General features: G+C 41.4%; 1 protein-coding gene across 6 annotated transcripts in view; it reads right to left on the bottom strand.

Annotated features, from left to right (window-relative positions):
• Nucleotides 1–11,945, bottom strand: part of BLNK (B cell linker) — an 833,130-nt gene extending 821,185 nt beyond the window's left edge. For 4 of the 6 annotated variants that reach the window (XM_086922516.1, XM_086922515.1, XM_086922512.1 and 1 more), the window contains exon 1: nt 11,780–11,909. In XM_086922516.1, the coding sequence (XP_086778642.1) occupies nt 11,780–11,854 (75 nt within the window). In that variant the 5' untranslated portion in view covers nt 11,855–11,909. Of the gene's footprint in view, nt 1–11,779 lie in introns of all 6 variants that reach the window. The other 2 variants (XM_086922513.1, XM_086922514.1) reach the window with 2 other exon arrangements.
• Nucleotides 11,946–15,874: the final 3,929 nt, after the last annotated feature.

Consider the following 15,874-nt stretch of genomic DNA (forward strand, 5'->3'; position numbering starts at 1 on the left):
CTAACTAATTGGATGAAGGAGGGTTAGCAATAAAAACTGTTCATTTCTAACCCACCTTTTATTTGTTTTAAATGCTATAAAAAAACATAGGTCTACTATGTGCATGCACATCTTACCTTCTGCTTCAAGCAGAGTACCAGGTGAACCCAGCCACTTGGCTCATGCTGTATAACTGATTCTTCACTCAGCAAAAAATGTATGGGGGCATATTTACAAAGTCGGGCGCATCTCTGCAAATCAGCGGGAATGCACCAGAATAGATGCGACACGCAATTCTCACCTTGCGCCACCATGGACGAGTTGCATTTACAATGCGGCGCACTGTGGCGCAAGGATAGGCAGATGCATATCACATCTTGTGGCGTAAGGGCAGCACATTGCTGGGTTCGTGTCACAAGAGTGACGCAAATCCAGCAATGCTCAGGGGCCGCCCATACTTAACGTGGTCCGTCACTCATTACGCCTGCTTCAAGCAGGCGTAAGGGTTTGACGCAGCGGCGTCGTAAAACTGAGTCAGTGAAATCTTTCAGATTTCACTGCGTCACTTTTACGAGGCTTTCCTGCAACAGTACGCCCACCCTGCGATGGAACGCCCACATGAAGCCTGCACAGGTTTCTTGTGGTGCAGTGCTTTACAACGGAAATAAGTTGCAACATGGCGCATGGTTTACGCCGCTGCTGCATAATAGAAGTGATGCAACGGCGGCTTAAATGTGTTGCAAAGGAGCTTGTAAATCTGCCCCGAAATATTTTGCTGGCTTGATACTGATACATAGTGTAGTACCAGAACACTGTTCTTCAACGTTTTTTGGCTAACATTTTTATTGGGTCCTACCCTTCTGACATCCAAGTAAGTTCTCTGTTCATCTTCCCAGTTCATTACCTGATTCAGACCTCGGTGATGCTAGCTTGGAGCCTCCATCTGCCTAATTATCTTCCTCAGCCCAACTCCAGCCTCCCTCTTGAACACCACCATATCTGGCTCATGGCCAGAAGTGTCCTCTGCTGAATAAATTCCCTTAAATATGCAATATGTTTAGTCTTTTTGATGAGATCGCATTCCAGGCAGGTGTGGTCTATTGAGTGGGATAGGAGTTTTCTGACAACAGCTCTGTCTGCCAGGCTCCTGCTTCCCAAAAAAATACATGTATTAGGTATTATAAATGTTGCTGTAAGAATTCAAACTTAGGCATTATGAGCATACAAAAGAAATAATAATGTACTGGCTTCAGTTAGCCTAACAGTTGATGCCATATGAACAGAGATTTTTATTCTAACATTGAAAGGCCTGTTTTCGTGCTGAATTGTTATTTTGTATAAGACATTTTTCTTTCCACTGCAGATGCTGTAACTTTCCAGAAAGCCTTCTGTTAGTGAATAGGCATTTGTTTGATATAAAGCGCTTCAGTTAAAGCGCTGCGAGGCCTCCGGGTAGTCTATACGCTATATAAATATATTTTTTCATTTCATTTCATTTCATATAAATCGAGTAACAGGTGTCAATCGATGTTTACTGTTTAACTGTGGTAAAATATGTTTTGAAATTTTTTAATTACAATGTACCGATTTGTGGCTTCAATTTGTAATGCTTTTAAATATATTTTTCTTTTATCCAAATAAAGATTTTTACCGGTTGTATAATACAACTGATAGTGAGATTGTCACCAAGAGGAGAAGAGACAACAGGAAGGATGATTCATGGGAAGAGCTGTCTGAACTGTAAAATGTAGACAACGTATCTTTTCAAGGACATGTGTCTGTAGCCTAGTGTAAAGATGTGAGAAACAGGGGAGTTTATCTACTGCCAGGAATGTACTGAAATCCTATTGAATGCTGTGAACGGAGAATTTGATTCTTATTTCAATTCACAATTAACTGTGTTTATATTAGCATGTGTTCCTAGAGTAGGTCATCACATTCTGGAGATCCTTTCCCTGGGTTTTCTGAGACTATATCTCTCTTCATGAGAGACTACTTTTTGAGCCTGTTCCCATTTACTAGATGTCTGCTGCATTATAGCTGAGAATACTTTCCAGCTAAACTATTCTCTTTTATTCGAAGTGCAAAGGTGTCGAGTTTATGCATTTTATTCTCTCATCAGAACACTTTATTGGTTTCTGAAATGACACCTTATTATCAATTTAATTTAGATTCGGAAAATTCCTTTCTGGAACACACTTGTTGAATTATTACTGTTTTGACAATAATTTTCACTAAATTTGGATTTTATCTTGGTTTGAAATATCAATTGATGGATTATTTGAATTTGTAAGTACAATGACTAAAGAGTAATATTTTTTATATAAAATAGATTTAATTTACTAAATTGTTAATAAAACCCTGTAACTCGCTGAAATTCTCTCCATTGACTTTACAAATGTTAAATTAATGACTTATACTGAAAGGTTTATGTGCATGAATGCTCCTTTTAAACTCTCTTTGTCGACCAGCAGGGGTCCATGCAACCAGTGGCGGGGGCTACTTGATGACTATACCTGAAGATGAAGATCAGTACATAAGCAGAAACTTCTAGCTTTGATGGGTTTTTCAGATTGTTGAGTCCCTACTGACCACACAGTCCTGTAAGCCAGCACAAAAGGTAGCTAAAATGCAATGTTATGCAGAAATTACTCCTGCTCTTCTATCAGCAAGAAATCAATGCAGACCCTGACTGTAGCACGTTGTAGCTACAAGGCTCTAAACTGAATCCATAGAGCTTGGACCCTTTTATGGATTCTGCACGCCAAATGTATTTTACCAAGAACATGAACAGAGAGGAGGTTTGGGTTACCCCATTCAACTAATTCTTATTTGAACTTTCTTCCACATTTTGAGTCAGCCCTTGTGATTATTGCACTGATTTACCATTACTTCGGAACACACTGTCAACACTGCTACTCCCTCCTTCCCCTCGAAAAAGGAGAAACACAGTCAGCATGCAAACCCACACAGTGCTAGCATAAAGGGGTGATTTACTTTTCTGTTTGGTATCTTTGTTTAGTCAGCAAACCTCAGCGGACCAGAGTACTCCCATCTAAGATGGCAGCTATGTTGTGACATTGCTATGTTTTAATCTTACACGAGGGCTGTCTTCTCATACCCCAATGGGAATTATGTTTGTTTCTGAGGGAACCTTCTCATCCAAGATATCCACTTTGCCATGACATTGACATGTGGATGGAGGCCATCATCCAGAACACAGAGAGAGCCATGGTGTCTCCTGGTGCCCAGGGGTACAGTTCTGCGATGTCTCAGCTGTCATCTAACCACATTTTCCAATCATATGCTGAATAAATGAATAGTGAGGCCTCAGCCTATTTCACTGTAGAATAATATTGTATTCAAAGCAAATGTTTTAAAGGAATTAGTAGATAGGAATTCATACTGGGGTTACGGGTGAAATGAGTAGACTGTCACATAATGAGTTGTTGTGGAAATGGATGAGATAGGAGCTTAGAAATAGGAGAAAACCAAATGAGTGAGAACTGCATCCTTCATCAATCAAATGTAATGTGAGCAGATATCACAGAAGCTTGTGGGACGCAATGGTTTGAAAGTCAGTGGGTGAGGTGAGACAGAATCTGCTAAATGTGTTGATTCTGATGGTGCAAAGTGATTAGGCAAAAAGAAGGACTATGAGGAGACTCTCCTCATATAAGATTGACAAATTGTCATGACTTTGATGTTTGACCATTTTATAGGAGGGGATTTCTGTCACAGTCCAATGGGGTTCCATTGGCTTCAGTGGGAAATCTTCACATCTAAGATGGCCTCTACATCCAGACTCCAGACTTGATATGTGGCCTGAAGCCAGAAGCTGACGTCAGCACAAACGGTACTTCTACAGCCAGTGTCCTTTTCAACAAAATAATGAAAAAACATTTGAACCTCTATATTTCATTTGAGTTTCCTTCTATTTTTAATTATGCTTAAACCACCTTCTCACCAGCTTTAGCAATTAACTATATTACATTTGCTGTATTATACAATCTAACTTTAATTGTGCCTACTCTGTCTGGAGTGGGAACTATTTTTATTCTGTATTGCACTACCCTATTCTTTCCACCCTTGATGCTCATTAGGGAACCTTTGACGGTCTAGCCCTTACACTATCAATAGTTGAAATTGTTGGGGGTAACTTTTCAAAGTACGGTGTTTACGCAGAGTCTCGGAATATGGTGGAAGCAGGTTGCTCCCATTTTCTATTTACGTTGCTCTGATGTGTTCTGTTCCAAGATTGTGTTTTGTTTTACAACATAAGTTTGCTTTTTACCACACAAACTGTAAAGAGTGGTACACAACTAGTTGGTACATACAATGATAAGTGTACAAACTTCGAGATTTAACAATCAGCCCGTTGTGTATATAACTTGAATTCAACATTTTGCATGGTTTTACCAAAAAGCCATTGACTGCCCTCACATACCAAGAAAGCCTTGGCACCACAAATCAGGTGTCTTTATTCCTCACAGCATAGCTCACACGTATCCCATTCACATCTCCTGGTCATTCAGTGATGCATCGGATGCAGCCTCCCTCCCCAAATGACTGTGTATAAAACAGTTCCATTGTAAATAGATCAATGCCTTTTAGTGGTCTGTAACCTGCTGTGTAACTCGGCTACTAATAACTAAGAATGTGTACTCGTTGACAGTGCCAACACAACTTGTAATCATCACATTCCTACAAGTCTGACAACTCAGATTATTCCAGGACCCCCAAGGTTTAGAATGGCTTGGGAGGCAGATGTTAATCATGTTTTAATGTATATTGATTTAATAAACAGCTGTTGTTGTGCTCTTCTCTAAATTAGACAAACTTTACCACCACTTGGCAGACTGTTGTAAGTGCCAGTGCTGACAATTGAGCACTGGAAAACACTGGCTCAAATTAAGCACTGGGTATATTACAACCTATGAAGGTATTTATAATGCAACAATCAGTGCCTAGTGTTTAATGTTATTTCTTTAATTTGGGTGCAGCAGTAGGTTGATTGCTTGCCAGTGTATCATTCCTTTAGGTCTGCGTCCCATTGTCATCCTGGCACAGTCACCGGTATCTCCATAAGATTAGCGAAGTCCATACTGTATAATCGAGAGATGAGCGATCTACAAGGATAATGTGTATGAGGACTACTAATATTGTTGATTTATTAGGAAGAGAGGGGAAATATCTCCCATTTCACATAAACCCAGGTCTCTCATCTGCATTTGATCCTTTTTTCCATTGTGACCTGTCCCCAAAGATAATCTAACAATGGAAGTTCAGGGTAGTAAACCACCACCAACCAAATACCGTCCACCAAGAAGGTGCCACGCCAGGCTTTTGCAACACACCATATTTATCTGAGTCAAGGGTCTTGGGATGAATTTTAGACATGGGGATCCACATCACATTAGGAGGTGGTACTTCAGTATGGTACATACTCTGCTACCAAACAGTACTGTTGAGGTTCAGTAATAGAAAACTACCCTCTCTCATATGGCAAGTTCATGGTGTCCAAAATCATATGAGGTTGTTTGCCCACCCACATGAATTTAGAAAGTATCATAAGGAAAGATTTAAAAGAAGATCTCAAATATGGTATGTGGATATTAATAAACTTAATAATTCCTTAGTATTAATTCAATTCCCCAAAGAATCATGATACCCTGACATCTTACAGAGTCCTCCCTTCATTCCAAAGAAAAGTAACACGTCAGCTTAAAAGTGCTTGGGGGTCACAGGATACAACTCTCAGATACTCCAAATTATTTGTAGCCCTGATATCAATCCATGCATCTCAATTCCCTTAACACTGGGGCAACATTGCTGGCCAGATCCCTAATGTTAAGCATAATATCATCTTTGAATGGGCTCAACTCATTCCCTCATTTTGTCATAGCACCTTTTCAGTAGCACATCTAGAAAGGGTCATCTCTGAAATGATATCCCAACTCACCAATTCCCAATTTGTTTTTTTCCCGGGGTGTGCGCTCAATTTGTTTATGACAAACATTTGCACCCACTAGTGGCCTCAAAAAACATGGATCCATGACGACGAACACAATAATGAGCGAAGGGTTGAAAAAGTTCATTGTTTGATTAAATAAAATCTTACAATATAAATTCAGTAATTCTTACTTATACAATGCAATTATAAAATGAAAAAACAAAAATAATAAATGTGGGCTTCACGTTTCTTGTACTATTTGCATATTAGGTACATCCTACATTACCTTCTATTTCTTTTTGATAATCTAACTTAACTCTAAGTCGTGTTAGGAACTTTACAAAAGCTGAAGTTAAATTATATCATCAGTATGGAGGCATCTTATCAAAGCTTATCTGCAACTCCTAATAACACGAACATTAAAATGTCTCTTAAGAATAGATATTCTTTCAACTTTTAGTTCTGGACAAAAACAAAGGAGGTACATAATGTTCTCTTCACCAAGTTACATAAGCTACGTTGGTCCCTCTGTACTCAACCATGGCATTAGGTGACATGTGCCCAGAAATACTCCAAAGCAAGCTTTTATAAATATTTATTTGTGCTTCACAGACCAAGAAATTTCAAGGTAAGGTTGAACTTTTACCCTTGTATAGCCATTCATTAGAGGCCATGCATGTTTTCTTTTTGAAAAGGTATCTTTAGCCAATAGAAGTGATAAATGTGTTGTTGTGCTATTGATAACTTTTTAAAATGAGTTCAAGGTAATTGGCATCTCCCAGACTGAGTTTACCGAATATTCCTCTAATGATGTAAATAGGTATTTCCAAGCCTGGGCTTTCCAATTTAAATCTACTTCCTGCCACAATAATTTGGACATTTGATTTACAATATCCGTTTTTATTCTTTTCCACACTTTAACAATCTGGCCTTTTCACGCAAGTACATGATTAGTTAACCCACATTCTATTTGAATCTGCACGGGTGATGCATTATGTGGAATTAGAAAGAGGGCTTTATTGATTTTCATAGCTGCATTGTTAATTATGACTGAGTCTTTTACACACAATGCTTCACTTCCATATGCTAGAGTTGGCAAATGTGTTGCTGATATTACTTTTAACAATGGCCAATAACTTTGCCCCTCCATGGATTTCTGTATGGTTCTGAAAGCTGCTAGCAGTATATTTGCTCTCAGTTGTATGTCAATCTTATGTGGTTGGAATGGTCCTCGGTCAATAATACTCCTATGTATCTATATGTATTCACTTGTTCTAGTTGTGAGTTATCCAAAATCCATTTATACTTATGTTTTGACCTTGAATATTTGTTAACCTCCATAGTTTTTGTCTTTGTTTCGTTGATCACCATTCTATTTTATTTAGAGTAGGTAGATATCCTATCTATCAGGTGTTGCAGTCCGACCTTCATTTGACTAAATAAGATAACATCATCTGCATATAGCAGGTTTGATATCGGAGTATTGGCTAATTTAGGTGGACAAGCATTTGCCTCATCCAGTGCTTGCGTTAGATCAGCTAAAAATAAGTTAAAAAGCAACGGGTCAGTACGCACCCTTGCTTCCAACCTGAAGCAGTTGGTATTTTTTCTGTTACAGTTAGGCCATCTCCAATCCGGACTCTGACCCATGTGTTGGTGTAAAGAAGTTGAATTCATTTTAAAAGGGAGAGGTGTATACCTTGATCTTTCAATTTTTGCCACAAGAGATTTATATGTACACAGTCAAGAGCCGACTTAAAATCCACAAAGAACAAGTATAGTGGCTGTTTGTTTGTAATGTATTTGTCTATTAATACAGATAACACAAGGATATTTGTTGTAGTACCTAAGCGTTGGTGTAAATCAGGTTTGATTTGGTGGGATTATCTGCTTTTCTTTATCCATTCTGTTAAGTTTGATAACAATACACCTGCAAATAATTTGGCATTGGTATCCTGGAGCGTAATGAGTCTGTAATTTTCCGGCAAAGACCAATCTCCTTTTTTATAAATTGGAGCTATCAGAGATCCCTTCCAAGTTGTTGGGATCATTGATGACCTAACAATCTCCTTGAATACCTTTGTCAAGTATCCTGACCATAGACTGGGATGATTTTTATAAAGTGCAAACGGGACACAGTTTAGACCAGGCTCACCATTTTTTTGTTTCTGGATTCATTTACATATTTGTTTGTTTGTTATATCAATATCTTGTATCATGTCCTCCCTTGTCGCTTCTATCATATTGACCCTAACTTTCAGCTGTATTTTATCCCCACCAGCATTTAGATGTATTGACAGGAACCTGATCCACTCGTTCTCCGTTAAGGAAGATGTAACAGCTGACCTATTTGGTCATGCTAAGCCATTTATCAACTTCCAGAATTCTCTGGAGTTAGATTATTTTCTGCAAAAGAACACTTTAGCCCAGAGGTCATTTTTCTTTTATTCCTTTCATCCCACAGTAACTTCTGCAGGTTGCAATTAAGCCTTTTTAAGTTTGAACACAAATCCAAATCTTTAGGATTCTTTTTTATCTGTCTCCTAAATTGGTTACGTGTTCTTTCCATAACATAGTTTTGTTCCCTCTTCCTGCTTGCACCTTATGTTTTTTTAAGTGTTTAGCTTGAAAGTATTGATAGGATTTTGTATAAAATCACACAATACAATAATGGGAAGCAAATAAACATCACATCGGGAGAGCATTTCTGTCCATCTCCCATCTTTCAGGCATCATCTGACATTGGCCTTGTCTATGATGCTGCTAGCAATGCAATCAACATGACTGACCTACTTGAGCAAGCATCAGTATCACGTGGGTCCAAAAAACAACTATTTCTCAGTCTGAGGAAATCCCCTCTCACCTGCAAAGCCACATCACCCTACCAAGGGTCATCTAGATGCAAAATTGAGTTTAATTGCACAGTCTCAGACCTCAGTTATTTGTCTTTCAGCACAGCTGCTTTAACAAACTTCGTGTCAGGTTGAAGATCAGTGAAGATATGTACTTTTTATTTGCAAGTGACTCAGTCTGGTGGGGTATAACATAGCTTGTTCTGGGTGGCGCTCTTGTAGTTTTTTATCTTCCCAGGCAAAAGGCTTTTCCCTCCTCCTGGACCGCTATGGTGAAATCTAGATAGATCACTATGGATAAAACCTAGCATTGTAACACTCTCTGAGCCCTAGGTATGCACAACATTGTATCACGGTCCCTGTTTTACAGTATACATAAAATAATGGGTGTCAGGGAAGCCCCAGACACTGGTCTAGGCATCGTGCACATAACCACAATAAAGAGAACTGACTACTGCTACCTATCAATCTAACCAGAGATGAGCTTTTCAACATATGCTTCCATATTTCCTTTTTGTGTGGACTACAGTATTCCAGTTATGCTTCATTTATTATTGCATGAACACAACTCCAAGTCTTCATTCTTTATTTGGATAACCACTGGTACTTTCTCCATTATAAGAAGATTTCTCCCTTGCCACTTGAATCATCAGTGTCTAAAGTATGTCTCTCAGTCATGTCCACGCATCCATTTGTCCATTCGCTCTTCGATTTTGTCCCCACGTGTTGTATCAGTTTTACTGTTGCTCGCACACAGGCTTTTCTGCCTATCCAGTAAAACAGCCTTAACACCCCATCCACTGCAACCTCATCAGGTCGGTGATCCCGAACCAGGGAAAATCGGTCGCAGAAGTCGAGCCAGTCATGATTAGGTGGAGTGAAATTCCACATTGTAATTCCGCTCTACCTAACTTGTATTCAGTGCCTTTCTGTGGAATTCCAGTGTGCTAGGTTTTTTTCTGCAAGAGACCAATCTGGGTATTCCATCCCTATGCAGATTATCAAGTTAGTCCGGCTACCATATGTTTCCTAGGTTGGGCATGGAATGTAGGGTTTAATTTGTCCCATTGGTGGATATAATTTTGGCCATTTAAAATGGCTGAAATGTCCCATGCAATCATTCATATTACGTGTTTCATAAAACAATAAACCATTGAATACAGTATGTGTTGAAAGCGCCTACCAGTGACATACAAATACCAAAAAGCATACACCTCATTAGTGCCTTTTGGATACAAGTACAATGTGACAGCGAAGGCAAAGAAAGAAAGACATCTGAAGTACTACTACACATATCAATGGACAAGAAAAGCACTGTCACTAAGTAATAAATACTATGATTTTATATAGTGAGCCTCTAAAGTGCAAAGGGTAAGGATGAAGCATCTCTACTTTAAAAAACACATACTAAAATCTAATTAGGCTCCAATTTAGTGAAGCTTTTTTAGTCAATGAGCACAGCTACAATTCAAAACCAACAGTAATAGAGATACATCTGGCCCAGACAAAACATGCACTAGTACAACATCCTGCAGCAAAGGAATTCTATCGACTCTACACAGCCGTAGGTATATTTCGTTTGCAGATCATAAGCCAAAGGGGACATCTTAGGAGTCTCACATAATCGTGCAGAAACATGAATACCTCGGGAGGGCATTTAGAGCTTGATGGAACGGGTGAACAGCCCTTAATTGTTGGGTAAACCACCAACCAAACTCGCAGCTCTACTGCCCCATTTAGATATGGGCAAACCACATGATTTCCATGGGTGAAGACTGAGCTGGTTCCCCTAGTTGAAGTCCTTGACCCGACAGTGTGTCCATCACTGGGTTGCCAGTGACACTCACTAGATTTCCTGGCCATGGGCCTCCTTGAGAAGATTGGTGGTCCTGTGCAGTAAATCCATCAATGGTCCCAGTGCTCAGGGAGGAAGCTCCATCTGTGTCAAGGCCCATATTTTTTTTTGTTTTTCAAAGACAAACTGACAAAACAAAAACTTGTTAAGAACCTCATGGAAATTATGTGAAAACAGACAATTCTGCAACAGATATACAACGTTAATGAACGCTATAAACTCTGATAGTGCTACTGAGGATAAATCCAAAGCATATTTGAGTGTTCCGGTCAAATTAAAATAGTGTACAGATCTGTTTGTAAATGAGTTAAGAGGGAATTATGCAGTGCGCACTACCCCTATAGAGACACTGGAGCGCTTTGCAGACGGTATAGCACACTTCGCCTTGAGATCTCTGTGTTCATGGTTTAGTCTGACATAATGGGGACGCATTATGTCAGAATGCATTCAGTATCATGCAGTTCCTGCTATTATTGACATTCAAATGTTGCTCGTTTCTGTGGATTTGATTAAATGAGACGCTTCTCACTAATTAGGAATAGCTGAGTGTAGTCTAGTTGTTACGCAATTCGTGCCCAGTGTCCATCCCATTATCGGTGGGGATAGAGATAGACATAACAGCGTCATATAATCTCATGTCATGAGTGAGGTCGTTTAATGCTTTCTGTACCGTCAAACAATTGAAATTAAGAAAAACACATTCCTGCTTTTTCTTAGTTTGTACTTCATTGGTGCATATTTTTTGTGCCAGCAAGACACCGTGTGGATGTGACATGCAGCTGGTTGTAAACATTTTTAATTGGAATTAAACTGCTATTTATTCCGGGACGTGAAGGGACCGCCATATTGTTGTCATTTCCTTATTTATATCCATTGTTGTGGGACTGAAGCTTTTCCGATTACTGCTATGAACGATGTTGTTAAAAAATGCGTCTCTTGTAGCTCAAGCTCAGCAAGAAAGTTTAAGATGTAACTTAAATATGATATAATTATTGGAAATATCAGAACACAAAGTTATCCATGATTATACAAATACTTCTCTGTGTAAATAACTGGCATAGTAAAGAAAAAAAGACGATTAAAATGCTTTCCTTTCACTTAGCTCAGAAGAAAGCCATTGTGCTGCACTCGGTATCGTACCTGCTTCAAAAACTCCATCACCTGCTCCACTGCCCAGCGCTCGAACTCCTCGCGGAGGGGGAACTTCGCGGCCATGCTGCTGTGCGGTGGGAGCGCCTCTCGCTCGCTGTGTGCCCGTCTGACTCTGCCTGTCAATGAGCCCTGTGTGCCTCTAAAGTTAGCCTTGCAACACACTGGGAAGGAAGTGCACACTTGACAGCTTCGCTGGTCCGTTCCTGACAGAAGATTATGCAAGTCATTGAAAAATACCCACAATGCGCACACGGCTGACCGCCCCTATCTTCCGCTTGTGAGGGAACCGAACGTGGCTAGTGGTTCGTCACTGGGGTGACTATCTACCGCACGTGAACGTTAAGCTGCTAAGGGCTGAGCATGAAAGATGAAAATAACCCATCTGTGTTTTGAACGTATTTTATTTATCGTATGGCATTAAAGAATAGCTAGCAATCAGTGGTGTAACCTAAAGTGATGGGCCTCCCTGCAGAATGTGTAGAGGGGCCCCTGAGTCTCACATATCGCACAGATTCTCATTGGTCTCGGGCAGAATGGAGCTTCGCTGAAGGGTGTGGAGCACACTGAGAGGTTGGGGCCCTCCTTGCACCACAGGGTCTACGTGGAACTGTGTTTAAAACCCTGCTACTCCACCATTAAGGAACATTAAATACAATATACACAAATATTCCTTATTAGACAGTAAGGGCCTTATTATGAGTCTGGCGGTCATCGGACCAACAGAGTTGTGGTGGTTGGATGTGGTCTTCTGACTGCCACGTTACGACCTTGACAATCCTGCCGCCCTGGGACTGCCGACTCAGTGGCGGCTCCACAGGCTTGAGGAAACCGCGGTCCCGTCTAGCATTTTACGACTGTCCTCATTGCCACTGATTTCATGGAGGTCGTTCCTCTATGAAAACAGTGGTGGTGAGGAAAGAAAGTAGCATCCTACATGTCCCCTTGTGCCTTACTCCGTGTGGATGCACACTGGAGGGCACAACATGTGCCCACCTGTGTGCATGCAGCCCCAGTTCCAGCATGCCATGCTGGAATTTCTTTCGATGTTCCTATTGCGATGCTTAGTTCATAGGCATCACTGTGGGAACCCCAAAGAAGCTGCCTACCTGTGACTAAAAAAGTCACGGCAGGAGGTTCTCACACGGGTTTGGGGGTTTGGGGGTGCTGCGGCAGTGTGGTTTTGGAAATCAGGTTGCTGGTTGAGGGGTTGAAACCCTGCTCAAGCAGCAGCAACAATTTCTGTCACAGTGAAGTAACAAGCAAACTTCAAATTAACCTGTTCTTAACCCTCTGATAGCTCAGTACAGAGGGTTGTATGGCATTACAATGCAGGCTTTTACCCCGCATGCCATTACAACGAAAGTCGCTGGAGGGCGCTAGATAGTGGAATAGTTTAATTTTCTATTCCAACTCCAGCCCACGTTGACAGTAGGGAAGGTGTTGGATAGAAAATTAAACTATTCCCTATCCAACAGCACCCTCTAGCGAAAGTCGTTGTAATGACTTTCGTTGTAATCCCTGTCTTGTAATGGCATTGCAGGGTAATCCCCGCGTTGTCATGGCTGTTCACCATACAGAGCAGCCAAGCTTAACTTAGAAGCAATGTGTAAAATATTTATGCCGCAGTTCAAACAGTAATAAAGTGAAAACATTTCAAGAAAAATGCCACATCAATTTAAAGGAACACAGCACAATTTAATAAATTTTTTGACATCAAAACAACAACAATCCAATCAGTAAAATCAGAGGTATGCACTTTCAAAATTTTGAGTAAAAATAATGTCTAGTAGCACAGGGCGCTAATTCTGGTTATCTTGTTGGGCCAGACCAGTATAAAGTCACAAGTCCACGCCAGCTGCTATGGAGTGCTGGCCAGATAAAGGGACCAAATTCGGCCAGCTGAACAAAGACTTTATATCCTGGTTGCAGAACGTTTCGAGATCCCGCATCAAGGATGCATTGCACATCAGTGGTTCTAAGGAGCTGTGAGGCTGCAGGGGCAAGTCCTTCAACACCATTGAGTATGCTGTCGACGAGGGGCTTGTGATGTGAAGTTCTGTATCAAAGATGCGTTGCACACCAGCTGACGGTCTGTGATCAGAGTTCTGCATCATCGTCAAGGATGGCGTAGATGAGGGGCTTCTAATACAAAGGCAAGTGTCAAGAATGTGGTGCACAGTGGTGGTTCTGAGGAGACTTGATGCTGCAATGTGAAGTTCTGCATTAGGGATGCGTCACACAGCAGCATTTCCAAAGTGGAACTCTGAGGAAATACATCCCCTGCATGAGTTCTGCCTACAGGACCACTTTTTAAGGGTGCAGAACTAAGGTGGCACCCCTTGGAGTGTAAGACATTCAGCAAATAGAGTCCACATGCCTGGTCCAAGATGGTTGGCACCTTTTTTGTCCCTGAGTCTCTGATCTCAAGACCATCCAGCTAGCCACTCGTCCTGGGTTCAAGATGTAGGTGCGCTCCTTCTTACTCAGACTACAGGACAGTAGGACAACAGAGCAGAAGTCCTTCTGAGTCTTTCACAGGTCACAAGGTGTACTCAAGAGTTGGGTCTGAGGGTTCATTTTTTATACCTGGTGTCCCCTTTGAAGTAGGAGAAGGTTATGGAGTTTTCCGCTCCCAGAGGTGTTTGGATCTTCCTGCCTACTTGCCCTAGCCCGAGCTTGTCTGCGATCACAATAGAGTAGTCCCAAAACCTTTGTGAGTGTTCTCAGGCAGAGCTTTAGTGATTTGCAAGTGTGGTAGGTGACAGCTTCTCCCCCTCATCAAGTCAAAGATGGCCCAGCCTGCTAACACTTATGCTCCTTTGTCTAACTGTCTGGGAGCAATACACACAGCCCAACTACCAGCTACACCTAGTTGTTAGAAATTGGGATACTGGTTGACCGGTGTGTGAATTCTGGCCAAACAGCAACCACAAACAGCAAACTTACCAGGGTAAGGTAAAGGCAAACCCTAAATAAACTTGTGCTCACCCTCTGGTAGCTTGGCACAGAAGAGCAGTCAGGCTTAACTTAGAGGCAATGTGTAAATTATTTGTGCAACACCACACAAGAAAAGGATCCCACACCAGGCTAGAAAAATAGATCTTGGTTTTATAAATGAAACATGACAAAAATCCAAAAGGTATAATTTGAGTTATTGAATTTTGAATTTGTAGTGAGAAATAGCGCCAAAAAGCACAAAGTGCTATTGGGGATATCTCGCTGGACAGGGACAAAGTTGTAAGTTCAGGTCGATGGTGATGAAACACAGGCTGGCTACAGGAACCCAATTAGGCCTGCTGAAAGAGTACCTTAAATCCTGGTTGTGCAGCGTTGCGTGGATGCTTGTCAAAGATGGGTTGCACAGGCGAGCCGATGCGTCGATTCTGAGATGCGTCAAAGCTGCGGGACAAGGTCCTGTTGCGCCAATTTTGCAGATCTCATCGATGGGGCTTGTGAAGCAAGGTCCATTGGTGGGGAATGGGATGCGCAGTCAGGGCGATGTGTCTATTCCGATCAGAGGTGAAGCTGCGATGGGGAGTTTCGGCATCAGTGCCGAAGCTGCCGTACAAAAGAGATGCAAAGACTTGCACCATGGGAAAGCATCGCTCAGTGGTGGTTCTAAGGGGATGCATCGTCGCAAGATGCATGTTGTGGCAAGTCTTCTTGCGACATGTCCAATCCATACCGCAGAGGCAATGCATCAATTCTGCTCGGGAATGCGCTGCTCAGCCGAGAAGATGTGTTTGTTTTGCACTGGGATGCGTCATTCAGAGAGACCATGCGGCAAACACCTTTTAAGGTGTTTGCCAGCAAACATCTGCTGGCAAACACCTTAGGCACATTTCCCAGGGTCCAGGTCTTGGGTGTCACTACTTGGCAGGGTAGACTCATGGTAGGGTACAGGTGCAGGGATTGGAAGCCTGTTATGTCCCTGAAGTAAAGAGATGCAGATGCAAATGCACTCCTTACCACCCAGTCAAGAAGGCAGCAGGCAATAGATCAATCAGCTCAACAAGGCAGGAGTCCAGCCAAGTGAAGTCTAGTAGAGTGGCAGTCTTTCAGCAACACAGCAGTCCTTCTTTT

This window comes from Lissotriton vulgaris, chromosome 5, assembly GCF_964263255.1.
Source record: "Lissotriton vulgaris chromosome 5, aLisVul1.2, whole genome shotgun sequence".
Taxonomy (NCBI): Eukaryota; Metazoa; Chordata; class Amphibia; order Caudata; family Salamandridae; genus Lissotriton; species Lissotriton vulgaris.